Source organism: Gossypium arboreum, chromosome 13 (genome assembly GCF_025698485.1).
Source record: "Gossypium arboreum isolate Shixiya-1 chromosome 13, ASM2569848v2, whole genome shotgun sequence".
NCBI lineage: Eukaryota > Viridiplantae > Streptophyta > Magnoliopsida > Malvales > Malvaceae > Gossypium > Gossypium arboreum.
The window spans coordinates 116,236,228-116,262,381 of record NC_069082.1 but is presented as its reverse complement, the minus strand read 5'-3'; the positions used below and the strand labels follow the sequence as shown (position 1 = coordinate 116,262,381).

The 26,154-nt window shown below is 34.9% G+C and overlaps 1 protein-coding gene, 2 long non-coding RNA genes and 1 other non-coding gene across 5 annotated transcripts; 3 read left to right on the top strand and 1 right to left on the bottom strand.

Moving 5' to 3' along the window:
- Positions 1–8,600: 8,600 nt before the first annotated feature.
- Positions 8,601–11,648, top strand: LOC108463257 (uncharacterized). Of its 2 annotated transcripts, none has more exons than XR_001868032.2 (5): positions 8,601–8,796; positions 9,414–9,455; positions 9,976–10,122; positions 10,956–11,097; positions 11,175–11,648. It is a non-coding gene; the product is annotated as an uncharacterized LOC108463257 (long non-coding RNA). The 2 variants fall into 2 exon arrangements; XR_001868033.2 differs by having other exon boundaries at positions 8,601–8,889.
- Positions 11,649–12,184: 536 nt separating this feature from the next.
- LOC108463156 (premnaspirodiene oxygenase-like) lies at positions 12,185–13,999 on the bottom strand. Its single transcript, XM_017763102.2, has 2 exons — positions 13,073–13,999; positions 12,185–12,929 (listed from the first exon to the last, which is right to left on the bottom strand). The coding sequence occupies exons 1-2, from the start codon at positions 13,997–13,999 to the stop codon at positions 12,297–12,299; spliced, it is 1,560 nt and encodes a 519-aa protein (XP_017618591.1). The 3' UTR covers positions 12,185–12,296.
- Positions 13,419–14,231, top strand: LOC128286411 (uncharacterized). The gene is made up of 2 exons (XR_008276961.1): positions 13,419–13,448; positions 13,530–14,231. It is a non-coding gene; the product is annotated as an uncharacterized LOC128286411 (long non-coding RNA).
- Positions 14,232–25,201: 10,970 nt separating this feature from the next.
- On the top strand, positions 25,202–25,308 carry LOC128287446 (small nucleolar RNA R71). The gene has a single exon (XR_008278146.1). It is a non-coding gene; the product is annotated as a small nucleolar RNA R71 (small nucleolar RNA).
- The last annotated feature ends 846 nt before the right edge of the window (positions 25,309–26,154 follow it).

The window sequence follows — 26,154 nt, the reverse complement described above, 5'->3', positions numbered from 1 at the left end:
GAGCTAGATTGGGAAAGTTATTAGGCTTCGTAGTCAGTGAAAAGGGAATTGAAGTTGACTCAGACAAGGTCAGAGCCATACGAGAGTTACCTCCACCACAAACTCAAAAGGAAGTTCGAGAATTTCTAGGAAGACTGAATTACATTGCTCGATTTATTTCACAACTAACTGAGAAGTGTGATCCCATCTTTCGCCTCCTTAGAAAGCACAATCAAGGTACTTGGGATGCGGAATGCCAGAATGCTTTTGAAAAGGTCAAACAGTACTTGTTGAATGCTCCGGTGTTTTCTCCACCCAGTCCAGATAGACCACTAATACTGTACTTATCAGTATTCAGCAATTCCATGGAATGTGTGCTTGGTCAACATGATGAGTCGGGAAGAAAGGAGAAGGCGATATACTACCTCAGTAAGAAATTTACAGAGTGTGAGATGAAATATTTGCCAATTGAGAAATTATGTTGTGCTTTAATCTAGACGACTCGAAGGTTAAGATAGTACATGCTATATCATACTACGTGGCTTATTTCAAAACTTGACCCTTTGAAGTATATGATGGAGTCAACAGCGTTGAATGGGAGAATAGCGAGATGGCAAATTCTGCTTTCAGAGTTTGACATAGTCTATGTAAGTCAGAAGACTATAAAAGGAAGTGCGATAGCGGAATTTTTGGCTAGTAGAGCTCTAGACGACTATGAGCCATTGAATTTTGATTTCCCAAATAAGGATTTGATGTGTGTAGCAGCTCCAAAGGATGGGCATCCAATGCAGTGGGAAATAGAATTGGGGCAGTCTTGGAATCCTCGAATGGCGATTGTTATCCATTCACATGCGAGCTAGATTTTGATTGCACAAACAATATGGCCGAGTATGAAGCATGCATCATGGGACTCTGAGCGGCTATAGAGCGAGGAATAAGAACCATGGAAGTATATGGAGACTCTGCATTGGTGATTTACCAGCTTAGAGGAGAATGGGAGACAAAGGATCCTAAATTGATTAATTATCGAAAGGTAGTTCTAGGGTTACTTGAGGAGTTCGATGACATCACTTTCAACTATATCCCACGAGACGAAAACCAAATGGCAGATGCTCTAGCAACTTTAGCTTCAATGATTAAAGTGAATAAAGAGGAAGAAATGAGACCCATTTAGATGAGTATCTTTGAAACTCCAGCTCACTGTTGTAATATTGAGGAAGAAGAAAAGGATGATAACCCTTGGTATCAAGATATATTGCAATATGTGAGAGATCGTAAATACCCAAAACAAGCAACTGAAAATGATAAACGAACTTTAAGGAGATTAGCTTGCGATTATGTTTTGGATGGGGACATCTTGTACAAAAGAAGAAAGGACCAAGTACTATTGAGATGTGTTGACACCGTGGAAGCTAAATTAATCTTGGAAGAAGTTCACAAGAGTGTTTGTGGGACACACGCTAATGGTTTCACGATGGCTAGACAAATCATTAGGTTTGGATATTATTGGTCTACCATGGAAGGGGATTGTATCAACTACGCCAAGAAATGCCATAAATGTTAGATTTATGGAGATAGGATACATGTACCACCTTCACCTCTACATGTTATGGCTTCTCCATGGCCCTTTTCCATGTGGGGCATGGATGTCATTGGGCCAATATCACCGAAAGCTTCGAATGGACATTGGTTCATCTTCGCGGTCATTGACTACTTCACAAAATGGGTAGAGGCCGCTTCTTATGCAAATGTTACTAAGTCGGCTGTGAGTCGATTCTTGAAGAAAGAGATCATTTGTCGATATGGGATGCCTGAGAGAGTCATATCAGACAATGCATTGAACTTGAACAACAGAACGATAGCAGAAGTTTGTAGTCAGTTCAAAGTTAAGCATCATAACTCTTCTCCGTATCGTCCAAAAATGAATGGGGCAGTAGAAGCAATCAACAAGAACATTAAGAGGATAGTGGGGAAGATGACTGAGACTTATAGAGATTGGCATAATAAATTACCATTTGCCATTAGAACTTCTACAGGGGTAACTCCCTTCTCATTGGTTTATGGGATGGAAGCAGTGTTACCCATTGAAGTAGAGATACCGTCTCTCTGAGTCTTGTCAGAAATAAAGTTGGATGAGGCTGAATGGATACAATCGCGATATGATCAGTTAAACTTGATTGAAGAAAAGAGGCTAAGGGTCATTTGTCATGGTCAGATGTATCAGAAGCGAATGATGTAGGCTTATGACAAGAAAGTGCGACCAAGAGAATTCCATGAGGGGGATCTTGTTTTGAAAAAGATCCTTCCCATTCAGAAGAACTTTAGAGGAAAATAGATGTCGAATTGGGAAGGGCCGTATGTTGTGAAAAAGGCTTTCTCTAGGGGTGCATTGATCTTAGCAGAAATGGATGGGAAGAGTTTGCCCAATCCAGTGAATTCAGACTCAGTCAAAAAGTACTTTGTCTAAAGGAGAAGAATTCAAGGTGAAAACCCGCAAAGGGCGCCTTGAGTTTTTGAAAAAAAAATGGAGAGGCCAAGGTGAAAACCCGCAAAGGGCGCCTTGTGACCAAAGGGGTTTTGAGTTGAAAACCTGAAAGGGCAGCTCAAATTTTAAAGAACACACGGTAATCTTGCTATATCTGATTCAACGAAGAGTGAAGTATGTTACATATTGGGGCATCAACAAAGTGCTTTGGATCCTTTAAACACATGTTGAATTCAAGAAAGACTTCATGGAGCTAGTGTATAGACGTTCAAGCAGTGATATCTAGGGCATCTAACTTTTGTCCTGTTTGCTATATTTAGATTCTATTTCTTCTCAAAGATAGGCTTTCAGATTAATTTCCTTTGTATTTTTGACAAATTCATTCAAATCTAATTATTCTCAAGATTAATTCATCTCCCATTATTCTTAAAGTATGTTGCATTGAAATAGTGATAGATGAATTAAATAATTTTCACAAATGAAGTTTTGCACATTAGTCTAGAAATTTCTAGATGATACAAGAAACTAAAATAGAATAATTGTTCAAGAAATTCACGTAAGTGAGGATTGAAAGAACTTGAGGAATTTCTTTCTTCTAGTCCGAAATGATGATTGGACAAATCAAACGATTCGATTCTAAGAAAAGATCATCTTATAGACATTCTCAGTGGGTCGTAGCATTTGAAGAATGATACAAGCTTACAGGCTGAGCAGGAATAATACTTTGAGAGAAGTAAAGATAAACGAAGGAATGAGTAGTGACGTCTGGAATAGGAGTCATATTCATAACATTTTGCATCATAACATGTCTAATTAGGAGCATTTGACTCACTTAGATTATAGCATCCTAATCATTAGGCATGAGCACATATGCATTCTACAGGTTATGTAGATTAAAGATAATTTGGCATTCTTGTGTTTACAAGGAACAAATCGAAAACATAGCAGATCTGACTTTCAGATGTTTTCACATCAAAGCAGATCCAAGATAACAGATCTGGGATCTCCATTTCGATGGAGAGCAAATACATAGCAGATCTAACCTTCAGTTGATTTCACTGAAGTAGATCGAAGATGATTTGGCATTCTTGTGTTTACAAGGAACAAATCAAAGACATAGCAGATTTGACTTTCAGATGTTCTCACACCAAAGCAGATCTAAGATAATAGATCTGGCATCTCTATTTCGACGGAGAGCAGATACATAGTAGATCTAACCTTTAGATATTTATACTGAAGCAGATCCAAGATGATTTGGCATTCTTGTGTTTACAAGGAACAAATAGAAGACATAGCAGATTTGACTTTCAGATGTTCTCACACCAAAGCAGATCTAAGATAACAGATCTGGCATCTCCATTTCGACGGAGAGCAGATACATAGCAGATCTAACCTTCAGATGATTTTACTGAAGCAGATCCGAGATGATTTGGCATCCTTGTGTTCACAAGGAGCAAATCGAAGACACAACAGATTTGGCTTTCACGTGTTTACGCTGAAGCAGATCTAAGATGATTTGGCATTTCTGTATTTTTCAGAAAATAAATCGAAGAAACAGATTTGGGCGTCTCTGTGTTTGACGGAGAGCAAATCAAAAATATCAACATGACAGTCTTGAGCTTGCAACGAGCATTGAAGACCATGATCCGATAAGGCCGAGCAAATTTGGTCTTTCTATAAGTCTTTGCTCGATTCCCATTACACAGCAATGAGCAAAGAGGGGTAGCTGTAGCAGCCTAAATTTGCTAGGGCCCATGATAAAACTAAAACTAAAAATAATAAAGAATATATAAATGTTTATTCAAACAATCCGTCTACAATAAACAGGCCTCAAGGCCTGGTAAGCCCAAATGTCTTGACCCAACTACCAAAAGTCCTACCCATAACCTAGCTAAACTACCCATTAGCCCGTTTACGCCCACAAACAGGTACGGCCCAAATGGCCCAACTTGTTAACAGATGAGGGAAGACCTAGGGTTTCTGGAACCCTAGGCGCTGCAAATGGAAAGATCCAAAAGCTAAACTAAACGTCACGTCCCTTCAGTTCTCGTTGTTCCAGCTGCCCACCATCAAGGCCACGGTTCCAGGTTTTGATTCACGCCGTGATCAATGCCATCGGTCGATCTACGTCACCAACGTGATCATCGCTGGATTTTCCTTGAACACCTGCAAAAAGAGAAAGAAAAGCAGCAGAAACGAAACAAATATGGAAAGAAATCTTCAATTTTTTTCCCAAAAATGTAATAGAAACAGTGGCTATAAAAAGCCCCTTTGTAACCTATAAACGATACACATACAAGAACAGAAATAAAAGGAAGCAAAAACAAACAGTTTTTTAAGAGGTGAATCTCCTATTTTATTTTATTTTTTCGTGTTCAAAGCATATATACATATACAAACAGTTTGATAAATAGTTTTAAAACGCGAAAATAGGTTTTACCTTTTGCTTTTGCATCAAAATCGAGGTTTCTAACCTCCGAGGGTCGCACAGGGCAGTGTTGAAGGTGGCGCGTAAGCACGTGGGTGCGTGTGTGTCCGGTGACCGGAGCTTGGCCTGACAAAGGCCAGAGCCCGAAGGACCTTCCCTCTCCCCTCCCTCAGAGTTTTTTTTTACTTTTTTTTTAAAACCGGTTTAAAAATGATTTTAAAACTCAGAATTTGGCATATATAGCCCAAATAAAATGGTGTCGTTTTTAGTTTAATTCAATAAGCATAAAACAACGTCGTTCTGAGGCCCAGGATCCGCGTGTTGACCCGATTACCCAGGGAGGATCCGCGTGTTTTCGTAAAGTGGGTTAATTTCCCAATTGGTCTTCTCGCCTTTTTAAACTTTATAATTTCGTTTTACTTATTTTTAATTCAGCCCTAATATTTAATTTTATTTCAATTTGATCCTCACAGTGGCTTTAAAACTGAGTTAGTGGAAACGGTGTCATTTTAGGATTAGGGTTAATTTCCCAAGGAGTCCTCTGAATTTAACGCACATTTCAATCAGGCCTAGAGTTTTCGTTTATTTTGCAATTAACCCCTAAATTCCTTAATTAAATTCAATTTTAATCCTCTATTAATACTTTATATATATTTTTAAATATTAGTTATATAAATAGTACATATTATTTTTATTATCTATTATATTATTATATTTTTATTTTTTATTATTATATCTATTCATTATATATATATATTTTACTATGTGGTATATATTTTTATTATATATATTACTATATTTTTATATAAAAAGTACTTATTATATTATTATTATTATTATTATTTTATATATTTTTCTTATATCATATTTCATTATATTTTATTTATGTATTTTTACCACATACTATATTTTATTATCTATTATTCCTTATAATATATCTTTCTTATATATATTATATTATATAGATTTTATTATATATATATATATATATTTTTTATATTATTTATTATATGATTTATATTACTATATATTTTATTTGTAAATTATATTATACACTTTATTTTACCATATTTCCTTACATTACTTTATTATAAAGTATATATTATTTTATTACTTACTAATTATATGCATTCTTAAAAGTTTTTAAAAAATGTATGAGATATTAATATTTAGTACATTATTTTGTTAAGGTATTATACCCTATAATATGGTTTATATATATTAATCATTTTTTTTGGTTTGCTTTTATTATTTTCATATTAATCTAAAATTTATGAATATTTTTATTTGATTTATATTTCATACGTTCATACTTTGCTTATTTTTTCATATTTCGTTATTATTTAGTAAATTATTTGTTATTGTTGTTACATATTTGCATGGAAGTTAATTATTTATATTAATTTAAGGTACATTTGCATGAAATGTTGTTATATATAGGTGTTATGTAATTTATATTATTAAATTCATTATACTCTATGTTGTATTTTTGCATGTAACAAATATACATGAACATTTAGGTTATTTATGATGATATGCCCAAAGTGGTAATGTATATTGTGTAATTTATGTCAAATTGTATATCATGCATCTTTAAGTTAATTATTTTGCATGTGTATATGTTTTGCTTATTCATTTTCAATATAAGCTATGTGTATCTTTGTGTGTATGATGTTATGTAATTTTAAACATGTATATATCTAGTGTATGATCTTTACATTATTGCCATTGTATTGTTTAAATGCATGTTTTATTATTGCAATATTCTATCTTATATGTTATAATGTATGTGATTCTTTACATATCAATAAAAAGGAGATTCCAAAGTTTTCAAATAAAAAAGGCAATGCTTGGTATTTGGAAGCTTCGAGAAAGGTAGTGCCCTAACTTACTGGGTTGCAAATTTTCTCGTTGAGTTTGAATAGTCAAGCACCCTTCTAAGTTTTTAAGGTTTTCAAAATACGAGCAACTGTCTTGAAATTTCAAAGCGTTGTGTCCTAACTTACTGGATATGGTGTTTTATTGTTTTGAGATAGGAATTTTCAAAAAAAGGCTAGCTTAGTTTCGAATGTCTTAAAAATATTGCATCCTAACTTACTGGATGTGATATTTTGATTCATTTGATACAAGTGAACTCTAATCAAAATATTCTAAAGGGAATTGCATCTTAAAACTTTCAAATTTTCGACATTAAAGACATTTGATAATCAATTAGGTACCAATTTTTAAGCGTTACGAGGGTGCTAAACCTTCCTCGTACGTAACCGACTCCCGAATCCGTTTTCTCGACTTTCGTAGACCGAAATTAATGTTTTAAAACAAAACTTTTTATAAGGTGATCCAATCACACCTAAAAAGATTGGTGGCGACTCCTGTTTTCGTTTTTCTTAAAGTCGATTCCCATTTTCCAAAACTAGATTTTAAAAAAATGGTCTCGACAAATAGTATAAAGGAAGTAGGGCCAAATCCTCAGGGACTGGATTTGCACAACTTCTTATTTCTCAAGATCCCGGGCACAATCGTGCCCAAAAAAATAGTGTACCTGAAAAAAAAAGAGAAAATTAAAAATATGGGCGAATTGAGATTGTATAAATTAAAATTAAAATTGTAAAAGTAAACAAAATTGAGAGAAGGGATTCTTCGATTTGAGGGGTTCCAGTATCCAGTTATCTCGATCCTCCTTGGGTTCAATCTTAGGCTTTAGATGATCTTCTCATGACAGAATAAGCCAATTATTGTGGAAGAGGATGCCTACGACCATCAGCTCCACTTAGATTTTTTACTTTCAATTTAGAGGAACCTGACTCTAGCCAACCTTCACTTTTGTGGGACCGTCTTACACTAGATCATCACTTCTCAATGGCGAATGCCACGCCATTTTATCTCTTGGGCTCGACAACCATTGACACAGTAAGCTAACAAACCGACTGTGCAACTTTCCCAAATTATACAAAATGGTTGCCTTTACACAAGATGAAAAGATCACTTTTGGAAGGACATGGATGGAAGCGTCAGTCCCGTAATTCAGAGAAACAATGAATACTTGTTGAGAAGGCTAAGTGCGGATTCTAAGCCTCATGAATCTTTTTTGGGGAATCTCAACAACCTTTGACTAGATAGGTTTAGTGGCTTATGCTTTTCCCGAAAAAAGAAATAAGTTTAATAAAATAAAATTTTATTAAATAACAAAAGGAACAAAAATCAAAAGTTGTAGGGAGATGGAGTTTTCACAGAAAAGATGAGTGTCATTGTGTCACTCCATCCCCTATTTATAGTACATGGAAAACTTAGTTTGTTCCTATTTAAACTCTAAAAGATAAATAAAGATAAAAGCTGAAATTAAATCTAACTAACAATCTTAACAATAATCCTAATAAAATTCAAATTTAAATAGAGTCTTATGTTTATAAATCTCTTCTTTGAAGTTTTGCCCCCAAGTCTTCCACACTTTGTATTTTTGGCACCACTTCTTTCCTATTTCGCATACTGGTTCATTTTGTCATTAAATTCACGTTTTATTTTTATTCTTTATGTATTTTGAGTGTCATCTCTTATTAATTCTTTCAAATTTCATGCTTATAAATTAAAATACAATACAATTTTCTACCAAAATAAAGTAAAATAAAAATTTAATTATGTTTAATGATTTGATTACATATTGATTTATTTCAAAATATTTATAAAACTTTTACTTAAATAAATTTATTGTTTATGTATCAATTCTTAGGCTCCGTTTGTTTGCAAGGATTTGGTTTTCCAGAAAACATTTTTCTTCTTTTACGGTGTTCGGTTGCAAGAGTGGAAAATATTTTCCAAGACACGGGTAAAATCTCATTTGTTTTAGGGAAAATGTCTTACGGATTTTTTTTCCTGTAAGACATTTTCCATCTCCTTCTTTATCTAGGTAAAATTGCTAATCCTTTTTCCATTCTTCATCTTCTTATTATTTCTTCTCTTTTTCCTTAGTCTGTCCCATATTATAGACGTTATATTCGAGGTAAACCTTCAATTTCACAATAAATTTTCTCCTTTTCTTTTTCTTGAAAAAAATTGAATCCATGGGTTTTCTGGTAGAAATCAAAACGGTGCAGAGCTCTTGTCATTACTGAGATAATTAGTGGGAAAAAGATCAAATATTTCCCATTTTTTCTGTCTAATATTTTTATTAAACAATATCAAATCATTTTGCTTGGTTTTCTCTTCGTATGAAGATGGAATTACTAATTGAACAAAACTATGAACTTCTAGTTTAATTCATTATTGGAATTTGAAAATTATCCAGGATTATGTATATAAAGCTTTTAAATTTTATTAATTGTTTGAAGTTGAAAATTTTTTGTTTCAAATTAGCTGGATTTGAATTCATAATTTACAAAAATATCTTTTTTGTGCCGGTATTAGTCACTCTTAGCTTGGTTTCATTATCTTCATTGTTGCGTACATAGTCTTTGTTGGCTTTTGTATTTAATTTGTTTGTCTACTTCCCACTAAAACCAAAGCTTTTTCTGGCATCTATTGCAGGTTTTACAGACGCTGCTGTTTCGTTTCCAATTCTCTTCGCAGGTTCTTAGCTTAATTTTTCTTAATTAAGCAGCGTTGGTTTGGGTTTTATGCCTTTCTTTGTTTCTTTATTTTTAATTTTTTTCTGGGTTTGGGATTAAAATATGAAAATGATAGTCTAAATGATGAAAATGATAATGAAAATGATAATTATTTTTAACTCAAGATGAGGGTAAATTTAGATACATGAAGAGGCAAATTATTTCAAAATGATGCATTATTTGGAAGTGGAAAGGGATATGCTTAAAAATGATACTTAGAGCATAAATTTCTCACCATAGGTTGATTTAACAATGGCCAATTTGCGCCACATATAACAACATTTATTTTTGTTTTCTGCTAATCTGTAGTCCAACCCTGTTTTAGAAGCATTTGGTAATGCTAAGACTGTTAGGAACAATAACTCAAGATGAGTGTATTTTGTTTTAACAAGTTTTACACCCTGCATGTAGTAGATTTTATGTTATAATCATTTTTTTTACCTTTACATGCATGTTTTGAATGATGTAATCGTTTTGTTAAGTTTGTGGAGATTCAATTTGACTGGAGGGGAAGGATTTCAGGAGCTGCCATCAGGACTTATTTATTAGAAAGATCACGTGTTTGTCAAGTGTCTAATCCTGAGAGAAATTATCACTGTTTCTACATGCTTTGTGCAACACCACCAGAAGTAAGTAGTTTTTGGTTGCTTTAATCAAGTTGCTTATAAATTATTTGATACAACGTGTTCTTATATAGTCTTTCCCCCATTAAGAATTTTCCATGTTTACTTTTAATGATTTCTAGATTATCCTAGTACCAAAATGTTCTGTCTAGAAAAAGGATTTGGGTTGGGAAGTTCTATTGTGAGAATGATCTTTCCCATATTTTTGGCTTGTGATTTCAATATATCTGGATATGCTTAATGCTTGAAGGTTGTAATTTGGGTTGAACTATGATAATTTTTATCATCTCTCATTCTTATCAATCCCCCTTTTCTATTTGATTCCCCATTTCCCTCTTATCTTTGATTTATTTATTGGTGTCATTCTCTTAGCCAACAGAAGAATAACTTACAAGTTAAAGAGTTTCACTTTAAAATTCTCTTTGCCAAATTTATTATTGTTGAACTGGGGTCTTTTAGGATGTACATTGGAGGCCCTGAGATAACATTATTATGTGATTGTGTGACGGCTTCCATGTGATGTGATTATAGACATGAGTCATTTATCCTCCAAGCTTAGTGTCTAGTGATTTTGTATCAGATTTCTTAGCATGGCAGTGGTAACCAAGAGACATTCATAGCTTGTAATAGTTGTGGTATAGAACATCAAATATGAGGCAATTTTTTGTTTCTAGAAAACCAGTTTTTAGCCTTTTGTTTAACTTAGATGTCATATTAGTGTCTTGATCTGAATAAGAAAGGCCTTTAATTTTCTAAATCATTCCACTTCCAATTTTATTAGTCTTCTATTTCATGCTTTGATTTTAATTTATGTATACCTTTATTCAATGTAATATTAGCTTATTGGAGAGGAAGAATCAACCAAAACAATTTAGGTCAGCTTCCACAACTAAGCATTCCACAAGTATGAAAACTTGAAGGTGGTCTGTCAATGGGTTAGGCCTCTACACAAATATGAAAACTGGAGAGCTGACATTCTATGTAAGTTTTAGTTTAGCAATATTTCAATTTCTGCTAATTTATAACTACTTACCTCGCTATAATTTTACAATTTTCAGTTTGGATTGAGATCAAATACAACATAGTCAGGTCGGACATCAACTGCAGGCTCTTCAGTGAAGTTGAAATCACCAAATAAGAAACGCCAAACTGGTGGAGATCCTATAATCACACAAGAATCAGTTGCAAATTAGAAGCAAGCAAAGAGCTTTGGTATTTTGTTAGTTTGATATTGGATATTGGATTTGGTTGGTATTAGTACAGAGTTTGTGCTGGTATAGCCATTGTTTTGTTTTTGGTAAAGGCAATATTTTGGTGTTGGTTGATATTGCTATAGGCACTTTGTTATTGTTGGGTTCTTTTTGCTTGTGCCAATGCTGGATGGGTTGATAAAGGCCTACAATATTTCCACTCAATAAAGACATACAAGGATTAATCCATACTGCTGATCATTGTACTTGTGTAATTGACTTATTAGCTCGATGTGGAAATATATGAATTAACCTATACTACTGATCATTACTATTGTATAATTAACATATTAGCTCGATTTTATTACTTTGGTTGTTTTCAATTTATGAAAGTTGATATTCTAGCTTAATAATTGAGTATTATTATTTATTTAATTTGATTTATTTATTTATAAATAAATCATTGCAATATATGTAAAAATAATTTAAAATACAAATTTATTAATATATATATATATAATAAACTCAATTAAACAATGAAAAGATAATAAATTCTTAAATATATATTTTTTAATTTAAAACAATTTTTTCGGAAAATATTTTGAAATCTGCCAAACAATGAAAATATTTTACACAGATTCATTCAAACACCAGAAAAAAAAATCATTTTCCATAAATTATTTTTCAGAAATCATTTTCCAGAAATCATTTTACTGACAAACAAACGAAGCCTTAATTGAAGATATACGACATGCTTTGAAATGACTCAGAAATAAAAATTATTTTTTTACTTAAAAACTCTATTCTATATAACATTTTCTCGTTTGATATAATAAAATAATAAAATATAAAGTGATAGATAAAAGTACAGCATAAACTTTTAGAGGAAATTTGATTCACTTGTTTGTGCTTTCAAGACCAAAACTTAAATGCACAAATTATTTGTATAATAGTACAAAGTAGGAAGAAAAAAGTCATTTAACGGAAAAATTAGCATGAGTGGTTGGAATTAAAATTAGCATGAGTGGTTGGAATTAAAATTAAATCATCTTTCCTTCTCGCAGTCACACCAAATGTTTCAGTCATATCCAAATCTTCATGGCTTAGTCCACTAGGAAGCTCCCAATCAAAATGGAAAAGCAATTTTGCAAGAGGCAACTCAATGTTAGGAAGTGCAAATGATATGCCTGGGCATATTCTTCTTCCTGCACCAAATGGGATATACTCCAAATCTGTTCCTCTGAAATCAATAGAACTATTGAGGAACCTTTCAGGATAAAATGTCTCGGCTTCACTCCAGTACCTGGGATCTCTTCCCATAGCCCATGCATTGATTATGAGTTTAGTCCTAGAAGGAACTTGGTAGCCATTGATTTCACAGTTCTCTCGACTTTCTCTTGGAAGTAACAGAGGAAAAGGAGGGTGTAACCTCATGGTTTCTTTGATAACTAATGCTAAGTATTTTAATTCCTTGAGACTTGCTTCATCTACGTCTCTTTTTCCATGACAGACCTGGCGTACTTCTTTTTGTGCCTTTTGTAGCACCTTTGGATTTCTCACCATTTCTGACATTGCCCAATCTACGCTTGTTGATGATGTTTCGCCCCCCGCGCCGAAGATATTCTGAATGATTAAAACAGAAGGTATAAGCTACGAATTTGTCAAAGGTTATATAGATTGTAATATGAAGGTTCTGATAAAAATATAGAGTTAATAAGTAAATCTACTCTCCCATTGCACAAAAAAAAAAAAAATTCGTAACTAACCCAAATGATTGCTTTGATTTCCTTGTCAGTAAGGGGAAATTCAAGATCAGCAAGTTGCTGAGTCTTTAAAAGAACAGTAACCAGGTCATCCTCGGCTTCTCCTTCACCTATTCTTCCACTCTCCAGATTGGCTCTGTGCTCATTAATGATGCCCTGAAGTATCTCATCACTCTTCTGAAGCTGAGCCTCGGCTTTCTGTCTCAATCCACTAATTAACTCAAGTACTCTAAACGATGGGTACAAATCTGCTAGACTGAATCCAGAAGCCAACTTTATTATTTCTTCCACAACTATTGAGTAAGAGTCTTTGTCCTTGCATATTTTACCGAAAGCTGCTCTTGATGTGATCCCATATGTCAAGGAAAATATCTTCTTGGTAAGATTGACTGGTGACCCTTGGTTTGAAAATATATATTTCACAAGACCTGAAACTTCCTCTTGTCTGATTGATTCAAAGGATTGCACTCTTTTTGCTGTTAAAAGCTCCACAGTGCAGATTTTTCGTACTTGTCTCCAGTAGTTGCCATATGGTGCCATGAGAATGTCCCTGGAATCATAAGAAATCACATTTGCAGCAATCGAATAAGGTCTATCAGCGAAGATACGGCCATGTGTTATCAAGACGTCTTTGGCAATTTCTGGTGATGAAACAATGATGGTGGAAATTTCACCAAGCTGTAGGTGCATTAAGGGTCCATGTTGATTGGCCAAATCTCTGAGAATTCGATGAGGTAGTGAGCCAACTAGCTGATGTAGGTTGCCTATAAAGGGTAATTTCCATGGCCCTGGTGGCAGCTTCTTGTTTGAGTCTATGATTTTCATTTTCCTTACTATTTTAACTACGACTGAGAAGAAGAGGAAGGAGGAAAGCAAGATTAGCAAGGAGGGAAAAGGAAACAGCTCCATTGGTATTATCGAAGAAAGCATAAGAAGATTCAAGTTGAGAATCAATTCCTGGTTTTGAGGAATTTGAATAAGAAGATAAAGATTGTAGCTGCTAATGCAAACTTCTACCTCTTACGTATTTTCTGAACAAACTAGTTGTAATGATTGAGGCTGCCAAGATATGTCTATTTCTAAGATTAGCTAACTTACAATTCAAATGGTGGATATTTAACTATTTCAAAACTATAAATCAAAAAGCTTGTGATATACAATATTTAAATATTTTTAGTAGAACTAGTTTCAACTCATGTGTACATATTTTAAACAATCAGTCCAACAATGTAAATATTTAAAAATAGCAACTGATATTGGCTATATTTAATAAAATGAAATAAATTATAAATTTATGGCCCACTTCATTTTAAGATAATTGTATCTTTATTTCCAAATGCAAAAGGTTATAAAATTATTATATATTCAAATAAGTCATTGACTAAAATTTTATTTAAATTCATGATATATAATAATGATATACGTAAATATAATAATTATTTGGTGTTTATGATATATAAGTTTCATTCATAATTTATTAACTAATCAAAATAATTAATTATAAATAATAATGTGCAGAAATTACTGAATTGTAAAAATATATAATTTCATAATAAATAAGATAAAATAGACAATTTTGTAAAAGAAATATTAAATTAATTATAATTATAATGAGTTATAATTCTTATATCGAAACATATATACATAATTTTCCGGTTTGACGGAGCTTCATTCCAATTGAACTTTCCTAGTCATCTTAATGTATTCCTCAACTTCATTGATTACTGCAATCGGATTAGGGTTGATTCCTTTAAATATTATTTTATTTTGTGTCCCCAAATTTTCTAGAGGATAATATGGCCAATCCTATAATCTCATCTTTCATGGTATTTTCATCTGCTAGTGCCAATTTCATCTTCAGGATGATCCAATCTCTTACTGAATTTGAATTTGTGCTTATTTCTCTAGATCAAACTACTCTAGCAAGTTCACATTCCCAAAACAGATTATTTATGTCCTCTTCGTTACCTTGGCAGAGAGCACACCCGAAATCAATAGAATTAACTCTCTTTTTATCTTAGATTTGCAAGGAAGGACTTTGTTATGGATTTTCCAAAGAAAGATGATGACGAGTTTAAGTTACCATAGAAAGCTCCAAACACTACGAGAAAATAAACTGCAGAGTTTTTAGCGGCGGTTGGATAAAAAACGCCGCAAAATTTATACATTAGTGGCACTTGAATGAAAACGCCGCTAAAGATCAGAGTTATAGTGGCACTTGTTAAAAAAATGCCGCAAAAGATCACTATTAGCGGCGCTTATTGATAATACTCTAGAACGACATATTTTATGTGCTAATTGCATGTTTATTTTGAGTATGATCCTACTAATTTGGGTTATTTTATGATCTTTTATCTTTTAGGGACTAAATTGGAGGCAAGAGGAAATTTAAAGGCAAAAAGTGCGAAGTTGAAGATATAATGGGCCAACATGCAAAGAAAGAGAGAAGTGGTGCCAAAAATGCAAACATGGAAGACCCAAGGACTAAACTGCAAAAGAAGAGATTTTATAGCATAAGACTCTATTTTAATTTCAATTATATTAGGATAATTATGAAGGAGTTTTATTTAGATTTAATTCTAGGATTTATTTTCATTTATCTTTATTTATATTTAATTATCATTATTTATTTGTATTTATCTTTTAAAATTTCATTAGAAATAGACTAGGTTTTCTAGTACTATAAATAGGGGATGGAGTGGCACATATTTGACATTTCTTTTTTCTGTAAACACTCCCTCTCCTCAAAACTCTGTCTTTTTGTTCTCTCCATATTTCCTTCAATAAAAATCTCATATCTATTTTATTTATTTCTTCCCCAAAAATCATGAGCCACTAAACCAATCTAGCCGAAGGTTGTAAAAAATTCCCCAAAAAAGTTCATGAGGCTTAGAATCCGCGCTTAGCCTTCTCAACAGGGTATTCATCGCTTCTCCACATTACGAGGCTGACGCTTCCGTCCATGTCCCTTAATAGGTGATCTTTTCAACTTGTGCAAGGAACGACCGCTTTGTATGTTTTGAGAAGATTACACAGTCGGTTCGTTGGCTTTCTGAGTCAGAGGTTAGCGAATCCAAGAGACAAAACGGTGTGGTATTCACCGTTGGGAAGTGGTGATCTAGCAAAAGATAGTCCCACAAAAGTGATTATTGGCTAGAGCCAGGCTCCGCCAAATTTTAAGTCTAAATCCTTGGAGCTGGTGGTCGTAGGCGTCCTCTTCCACTATAACTGACTTATCCTGCTCGAGAAGGGTTACTTAAAAGCCAAGGATTGAACCCAAGGCGAAACAAGACAACCGGAGGCTGGAATCTTGCCACATAAGAAACTTTCTCTTTTCCCAACTCTATTTATTTTTATATTCCTCATTTTAATTTCTGCAATTTATTTAATTTTGCAATTTCAATTCACTTTAAATTCTGTTTTTATTTTTCCAGATTCTTAATTCCATTTTTTTTAATTTTCAGGAACGCATGTTTTCTTGGCCAAGAAATTGTCTAGGATTTCAAGAAACGAGCATTTGTACAATCCGATCCCTGAGGATTCGACCCTACTTCCCCTTTACTATTATTTTTACTATTATGTTTACTATTTTACAGGGAATAGGATATTTTTGGTGCTCTCAATGACGTATCAAATTTTGGCGCCGCTGTTGGGGATCGGTGACATACTAATCTTGTTTTTTGTTTCTTATGACCAGATCTGCTCCAGGAACTCTTGCGTTTGATTCGGAAATTGAAAAGACTATGAAAGCTAATCGCAAGGAAACAAAGCTAAGAAAAAAGTAGTCAGCGGTGGTTGGAACTCATAGTAATCAACCCCAGAAATCAGAATCCACGATGAAGCATAGTCTAGGGTTAACGAAAACCCTACTCAAACTTTTAAAGGCGAAAAAGTAGAAGTCGATTCCCCAGAAGAAGTGCTTAACGCTAGGGTTGACGAAAACCCTAATTTAACACCTCAACCTATGGCTCAAACAATTCGGCAACTGGCCGAAGTGCCGACAGAACAATCGCCACTATGGATCGCGTATCCTACTATGGATACTGATTTTGAATTAAATTTAGGCTTGATCCAGCTATTGCCAACTTTTCGGGGGTTACAGAATGAAAATCCCTACAAGCATTTAAAAGAATTCCATATGGTTTGCCTTAATATGAAACCTGAGGGGGTAATTGAGGATCAAATTAAACTGCATGCTTTCCCTTTTTCCTTAGTAGATTCTGCTAGGGAATGGTTATTTTATTTACCTCCTGGATCTATAACAACTTGGCATTTAAAAGAATTCCATATGGTTTGCCTTAGTATGAAACCTGAGGGGGTAACTGAGGATCAAATTAAACTGCATACTTTCCCTTTTTCCTTAGTTGATTCTGCTAGGGAATGGTTATTTTATTTACCTCCTGGATCTGTAACAACTTGGGCTGACATATCTCGTTTGTTTCTTAACAGGTTTTTCCCAGCGTCGCGTGTAGCCGAGTTAAGAAGAGAAATCGTGGGAATAAGGCAAAAAGACACAGAGTCTCTATATGACTATTGGGAGCGATTTAAAAAATTGTGTGCAAGTTGCCCACAACACGGTATAACGGAACAGTTTTTGCTCCAGTACTTTTATGAAGGTTTAAAACCCATGGAAATGAATATGGTAGACGCTGCTAGTGGAGGAGCGTTGGTTAACATGACTCCACAACAAGCAAGAGACTTAATCTCCACAATGGCTGCAAACACTCAGCAATTCCGAGCCAATCCTGAACCCCCTAGAAGGGTTAACCAGCTAAGTAATTTGACATTAGAAGATAAGGTTGATAGAATTGCTAATATTCTGAATTCTCTTGTTGCAGAAAAAGCCAGACCAGCCCAAGTATGCGGAATATGTGCTACACCTAAACATACAACTGATGCATGTCCCAGTTTGTATGATGATACTATGGCATTTAGATGCTACGGGAAATTTCCATGGGCCACCACAAAGGCGATACGACCCTTACGCTAATACCTACAACCTAGGATGGAGGGATCACCCTAATTAAGTTATGGGGCCAACCCACGACTTAACCAGTCAAACCAATATCGGTTTCCACAACAGCCTCGAGATTCAGGTAATTCTCTAGAAACCATGGTCAATAAATTAGCAGCTAATGTCTTTGATTTTCAACAACAAACTGTTAATTTCCAAAGAGAGACGAAGGATTTCCAACAGAAAATCGAGGCATCCACAAGGGAGTTGACCATATCAATCGAGAGATTGAACTCACAAGGGAAGCTGCCATTACAAACAGAACCTAATCCAAGACAACACTCAAATGCAGTGACGTTGTGAATTGGAAAGGTACTGGAGCCAATTCCTGGTAGAAATCTTGGCCAAGAAATCGCCAAGGAAAAACTCAAAAACGACGAACAAGTCCGAGCGAAACCCCCACTGCCGAAAATCCAACCTCCATTCCCAGGACGATTAAGCCAGTGTCAAAAAAGTAAGGAAGACAAAGGGATCCTCGAAACATTCAGAAATGTCGAGATTAATCTACCACTGTTGGATGCCATCAGACAAATTTCGCGGTATGCCAAGTTTCTTAAAGAGCTTTGCACCAACAAATGAAAACTATCAGGTAATGAAAAGGTAAGTGTTGGTGAGAATGCATCCACAGTGCTACAGCAAAAAATGCCGGCAAAATGCAAAGATAGGGGTATGTTCGATATACCATGCAAAATAGGCCATTTGGGGATAAAAAAGGCCATGTGTGATTTAGGGGCCTCCATAAATGTTATGATTTATTCTATTTATGAATCACTTAACGTGGGTTTTTTGACAAAGACAAGTGTTATCATTCAGTTGGCAGACAGGTCAATTGTGCATCCCGAAGGAGTCCTCGAGGACGTATTACTCAAAGTTAATGGGCTTATCTTCCCTACAGATTTTTATGTGATAAAAATAGAGGAGGATAACGCTCATGGGTCTTCAGACATCTTGTTGGGGCGACCTTTCCTTAGTACTACGAATACTAAGATTGACGTACGAAGTGGAACCCTCACGATGGAGTTTGACGGAGAGATCGTGAAGTTTAACTTTTATGGCACTATTAGTCACCCAAGTGAAATCTTGGATGTAAACCGTGTCGACATAATTGACTCATCAGTAGAAAAAACTTTTGAGTCATCTTGTAGAGATAAATCTAAAATAATGTTTGATGATTTTGAATCTGTTAATAAATTATTGGCTCCTATGGATACTAAACTTCTACCTTCTGTTGTGCAGGCACCAGATCCGAAATTAAAACCACTTCCCGAGCATTTCACATTCACATTTTTAGAGAATGATGAGACCATTGCTGACTTAAAAGGGATCAACCCCTTGGAGGAAAATATGAAACTAAAGAAAGAGGCGCAAGGATGATTAAACCCAAATATGGTGGACGTGATAAAAAATGAGAATTTCCAAGCCCATACGAACAAAAGAATTCAGCTGGAACAGCCCCAATACTAGTTGAGGCGTCAAGCTAACGACGTTAAACAAACGCTTGTTGGGAGGAAACCCAATTTTTATTTTTTTATTTTTAATTTTTTTTTATTTTTTTATTTTTTTTATTTTATTTTATTATTTTATTATTTATTATTTTCAGATATTAATAAAATTCTCTTCTTCTAGGTAAATGGAAACGAAGATAGGAATAAAGGAGGAACAACAAATCTGCAGCCAAACAGCCCCTACTCGACACTTTTGGCCAGCAACTAGCGGATCTCATTGCCATCATACATGAATGACAGTAATTAGACGGGGAGTTCCTCTACACATTTTTCTCCTATTTTAATCTACATCGAGGACTATGTGTTTTAAGTAGAGGGGAGGCATTCCTCATTATTTCTGTCATTTTAGATGCTAAATTTTTGTTGTTGCTGTTAATTTGGTTGTTGCTGCCCATATATATATTTTTAAGCATATTTTGCCTCTTTTCATGCCCAAGAATTTGACCACGACTTGCTCACTGTTTGACCCACATGCATGATTTTTATCTACTGAGTTAATTATGATTTTGCTTGATAGATTTCATCTCTACTGTTTTATTTCTTTTAGTTTAAATAATTATGGACACACGGGCGTGCGGGAGACCACACGAGCGTGGGAGAAGTGAACAACGTAGCACATGGCAGTGTGAACCACACGGCCTGGACACACGGACGTGTCTATGGCCATGTGACGAATGGTCATTAAATTCTTGCGATGCACACGGGCACACGGTCGTGTGGCCCAACACGGGCCTCACACTACCGTGTCCCATTTAACCCCCGACAACCCTAAAATTTATTTTTTGTCTTCTTCTCCAAATTTTCCCAAGTAGCCACCGCCGCAAGTCCCTACCCCTTATTCTTTGACCAACCGCCAGCCACCACATTCCCCTTCCCTTTTCTTTTTCTTCGTTTCCTCCCTACCCCTACCTTTTTTCTCCCTTCTTTTTTCTTTCTTCCCCTTTCTTTTCCCATTTCCCCCTTCTTCCTCTTCAATCGACCACCCACCACCCCGTCAACCCCCTCCCCTCTTGCACAAAACGCCAACCTTTGTTCGGCCCACACCACCCCAACCAACCGTCGACTGACCCACACTACTCTGACCACTACCCATCGTCGGTTTTTCCTTTCTTTTATTTTTCTCATTTTTAGTTTTTTATTTCATTAATATTATTATCATGTTTATTTTTATCATCGTTCTTTTTCTTATTTGTTATTGATCATTATTATTTTTCTATTTCTTTATTCTTGCTTTATTTTTAGTTGTTTATTAACTTATTATTCTTATTACTACTTTCTTGATGTGTTGACTCTTGTTTAGTTTAGTTCTTTGTGCTAATTTTGTCTATGCTTGAATTAGTTTGGAGATTGGAAATATTTGGCATAAATTTTTAGGGTCCTTGCCTTTTTGATTTCATTCACATTCTGCTTTTCATTCCATTTTCTATTTTATTTAATTGTTGGGTAGAACTTATTTATTTATTCTTTATTTTATAGCCTATTACATTCATGCGTCAAATTGTATTTATTGATTTATTTTTGTAGGCACACTATGACGAACACACGAGGTAAGAAAACTGTTGTCCCCACTTTAAAAAAGCGGAAGGGTCCTGGCGCAACTTCTTCAAGCACCTCGACCGAAGCTCGTCATCCTTTACTTCAATTTTTGTCATACTACAGGACGATTTGTTTCAGATTCTTCGAGTACGACCATTAGGAGTGGGTCCTTGTATTGACTAGACCGCATTGGAGCAGGTCAAACTAGCTGATGAGGTCCGTGCTTTCATTACCACTTCCCCGTGAGATCGGTTCTTTGTGATTATCGAGCCCACCTATTCAGAGCTTACCTTGGAGTTTTGCACTACTTTCCATCTACTACATGTGATGAATACCCATGACAAGGCTGGTACTATCAATTTCCAACTTGGTGGCGGCATATGAGCATCCTTGAGTTTGGCGCAGCTTTGGGCATCTACATTGATGAGTTTATAGGTGCCGATAACTTTTTTCGCCTCCACCGTCACATCCATCACTCACCTTGGTGCTGTTGGACCAATCTCACAGCTAGTCAGATCCGTTATGACACGTCGCTCAAAGGCGACATCTCTTTCTTCGGCTTTACAATACATCCATGCCTTATTAGCTCACACGTTGACTGGTAGGAGAGAGAGCGCAGGAGTTGTAAGCACTACTGACACATACTATCTTTGGAGCATGGTGACTGGTCACATCTTTAATTTGGCATACTTTATAGCGCTTGCTTTTTTCCATCAGACAGACCGCCATAGGAAGGGTCCCATCTATCTTGGTCCCTACGTGACTCGTCTCGCTCGTTATTTCAGCCTCTTTGACACTCCAGAGATGTCATCGGCACTCACACTAGTAGGCCAGATAGCTCCTCAGGGAATTTCTAGTATGATCCACATGAGGATGATAGAGCGACGTCATGGATTCGACCCCCCTCAGAACAGACTCATTCACTCTGATGACTAGGATGAGCCAGAGGACATTACTGATGATGCCCCTCCCCCTCACGAGGACCCACACCCACAGCCTCCACCGAGTCACTGACCTCCTATTGCCACCGTGACTGATATATCTGAGCGACTTACTCGCTTCAAGAAACGATGTTTTGCAAGGTTTGACAACATCGAGGTAACTCTGCAACAGATCTGCCAGCACTTCCACATCTCGCCTCCACCACCACCATCTCGTGAAGCTGACGCATCTGATGATGAGGACCTCTGAGTCTATTTATTTTATTTTATTTTATTTTTGTTTTTAATTTTCTTTTAATTACTTTTGAAGACTTATGTTTTATATTTTGAACTATATTTATCTTTATGGTTATTATCTAGTAACCCCTTAATTCTCTTCCACAATTGTGTTTATTTTCTTACTAGTAACTCAGAATCATGCCTTTCATTAGCCTTATCTACAATTCTAGCTTTCGCTATTCCAAGAATTTCATCCAAAAAATTCAGGGCAGTTTCGCTTCTCTCCCTCTCTTCTGATATTATGTTTATATTGTTATTATCAATCTTTCTACATTGAGGACAATGTACATCTTAAGTGTGGGGAGGTTATTTATATGATTATCAGAAAATCTCCGAATTATATCTTGTTCTCAAAAAATTTTCTCATATTACTATTAGAATGAATTTTGATTGATTTATGATTTTTATTAATATGTTTTGGATTAAAACATAGGTAATTGTGCATTGATTGTTTAACTTTAAAACATTAGAGAATCAAGCATGATAAGTTGACTTTTGAGAATTAAAATTGCTAGGTTGTTTCCCTTAATTGAGGTATTATCTTGAAGTTCTGAATTTACAGGATTGACATCAAAAGCCATAATTTTTGTGAGATCTTGAGCCTTCAGAGCATATATCCTTTCTTGCTCACTTTTATTGTTGCTTATGAGTGTGTCAATACTGATTTATTATTCTAAAACTTGCTTCGATTATACATGTCGAGACCACACCATTGATTTGATATACCAAGATGACAAAGGCATTTAGGTTTTAACCCACTTACCCTATAAAAAGCCTACCCACATAATTAACCCTTAGTGAACCTCTCTGAGCCTTAACCATTGTTTCTAGATTTTCCCCTTAATGTTAACCCACAACTTAACCCTTTTTGATTCATTAAGAATTTATCCCTTTTCATTGACTCCTTTTTATTGAGATTTGATTTGATTAGCTACCTAACTAATGTTTGTTCATTTCAGTTGCTGAATTATTTCTTATTATGTACTTTCCATTATTGTACTTGTTCTTAAAAAAAAGAAGCTCATTTCATTAGTTTTGGATAGTTTTAATTCTGGCACTTTTTTGTAATTTGGTAATTAGTTTTATTTTTCTAAGTTAGGTAGTTTACTAAATTAATCTCGGTTTTAACCCTCTTTTTTATCCTTTATCCACACCTTTAACCCAAAGCCCCATTACAACCCTGTTAAAGACCTTTTGATTTGTGTATCATCTCAATTATAGTGGTGGAGATTTGATTTTCATGCAAGCCTATAGTAATAACTTTTCATGTTTGACTATTGAGTGCTTAATTATTGAACCTTAGACACTTTGAGTGACTTGAGTGAATCTTTAGTGAGGATGTCAACTCTGTGCGATTTTGAACTAAAAATAAAAACTTAGATAAAGGGAAATACCTAGGATTTTATGATTAAAATGCTCAACTCGGATTGCTTGAAAATTTAATGTTCTTTTAGTTGAATTCTCAATGTATGATTATATTTGAATTATTTCAGAACATTACTGATAAGAATTATAAGTTGAGAAGAATGCATTTTAATTATGAGTTGAGGATTTTACATGAGGACAAGCAAATGCTTAAGTGTGGGGATATTTGATAAACCATAATATATACATATTGCTTAGATAGCAAAAAGAGCAAGAAACGGGCAAAAAACGGACAAATTAGGCCTAATTCAGTATTTCACACGACCTAAGCACTTCTACACAAGTAATTCACATGCCCGTATGTCACACAAGGGCATACCACATGCCCATGTGTCATAGCTGTGTCGACATTAAACCAAGTCAGAATTGCACACAGCCTGAGGACCTTCATACGGGCGTGCCACACGACCGTGTCCCTATCGAGCCCAAGTCTAATTTTAATTAGAAAAGGCTAATTTTGAGGATTTTGAAGCATTTCAAAGTCTATATAAACACCCTATAAGAGGATTAAAGGGGGGGAGAGTAGAAGGCAGAAAATACTCAAGGATAGCCATCGGAATCAGCTTAGAAGCAGGACCTACTTCAAGACTGAAGATCTCCATTCAATTTCCTTAGAAGTTCTTTGGGTTTCTTTATGTTTTGTTGTTTTCCCAATTTTGAGATGTTTTCCATTATTATGAACTAAACTCCCCAAATACCTAAGGGAGATAAAACCTAAGACAGATCTTATTACTATTTGAATTATATGATAAATAATTGTTCTTATTCTTAATTGTGAGTTTTAATTCTTGTTTTAATATTTCAGGATATTAATTCAGGTTTTGATGTGCTTATTCAGTGGAGGAAAAGTCCCTAGTTAAGAGTAGATCATTCATAATTAAGCGGAATTGTAGAGATAGGACGACACAAATCTGCTGGATTAGAGTCAAATCTAATAAGGGAATCCATAGACCGAGTTAATGCGACAATAGGGGTTTTAGTTAGAAAGAGATTTCAATTACTCAGCCTAGAGTCAGTTGTTCTTAGTCTCGAGAGAGATATTAACATAAATCAGGGATTTCTACGGATTAAGTCAAGTGAATAAATTGTCTAATTCAGAAGTGATAAGTGAAGTCTAGGTGGATTCTTCCTTGGGTATTGTCTTCTCCATCGGTTTTCTAAACAGTATTTTTCAAACTTTTACCTCTATCGTAATCTTAGTGAATTAGATAATTAGTCTTAGTTAAAATATTCCTTTAATTGTTAGGCTAGATAATAAAAAGATAGTAATTATTACTACTTTTAGTCCTCATGGATACGATATTCCCTGTCTCACCATAACTATACCACTGTTCGATAGGTGCGCTTGCCTTAGTCAAATTTTTTAGTTAGTTTCACGACCATCAAGGGGTTCACTCCATTGTAAAAAGTCTGAACCTATGGCCATAGAGGTAACCCATGGTGAGGGCACCTTCTCAATAAGTCATTGTATCTCTCACATGTATCATAAAGAGCTTCTAAATCGATCTGCACAAAAAAAGAGATATCATTCCTCAATTTAGCCGTTTTAGCCAGCAGGAAATATTTAAGTAAAAATTTTTCAGTCATTTGTTCCCAAGTAGTGATTGACCCTCATGGTAACGAGTTCAACCACTGTTTAGCCTTATTCCTTAATTAAAGGGAAATAACCGAAGGCGAATGGCATCGTCAGAAACGCCATTAATCTTAAAGATGTCGCAGAATTACAGAAAAGTTGCTAAATGAGTGCTTGGATCCTCGTCCTGCAAACCATCAAACTGAACAAATTGTTATATCATTTGAATTGTGTTAGGTTTCAGTTCAAAATTATTTGTAGCAACAGCAGGTCTAACTATACTTGATTCAGTTCATGTTAAATTGGGCTTAGCATAGTTGTACATAATACGATGAGTAGGATTCTGATTCACTGGATTTGCGGCCACCACAGGAGGCAGCGGGTTGTTTTGATTTTCAGCCATCTCCTCGATATTATTGGTCTCATCCTCATGCTCTTCCTCTATATACCATAAGCTTCGCCATATTTCTCTACGATTTCTACGAGCTGCACTTTTAATTTCGCTATAAAAAAGTAGAGGTCCTGACGGATTTCTTCTAGTCATAAACTATAAAAACCTGTCAAAAGCAAATAAAAGAAAAATTAGTAATTAAAATAAAACAAAATTAAATTGTAATAAAAATAAAAATGGCTAAAGTAATAAAAATTAAGCGTTCTTAATATCTTAGTCCCCGACAACGGCGCCAAAAACTTGATGGTCGCTAAACTAACTAAAAACTCGACTAAGGCAAGCGCACCTATCGAATAGTAGTATAGTTATGGTAAGACTGGAAATATCAATATCCACAAGGACTAAAAGTACTAGTAATTAC

What these genes read in the sequence shown, in the direction of transcription:
- LOC108463156 (XM_017763102.2), bottom strand. Translation starts at nt 13,999, where the DNA reads ATGCTTTCTTCGATAATACCAATGGAGCTGTTTCCTTTTCCCTCCTTG. An exon ending in AAATCAAAGCAATCATTTGG is followed by an intron (nt 12,930 to 13,072) that starts GTTAGTTACGAA and finishes TTAATCATTCAG; the next exon opens with AATATCTTCGGCGCGGGGGG.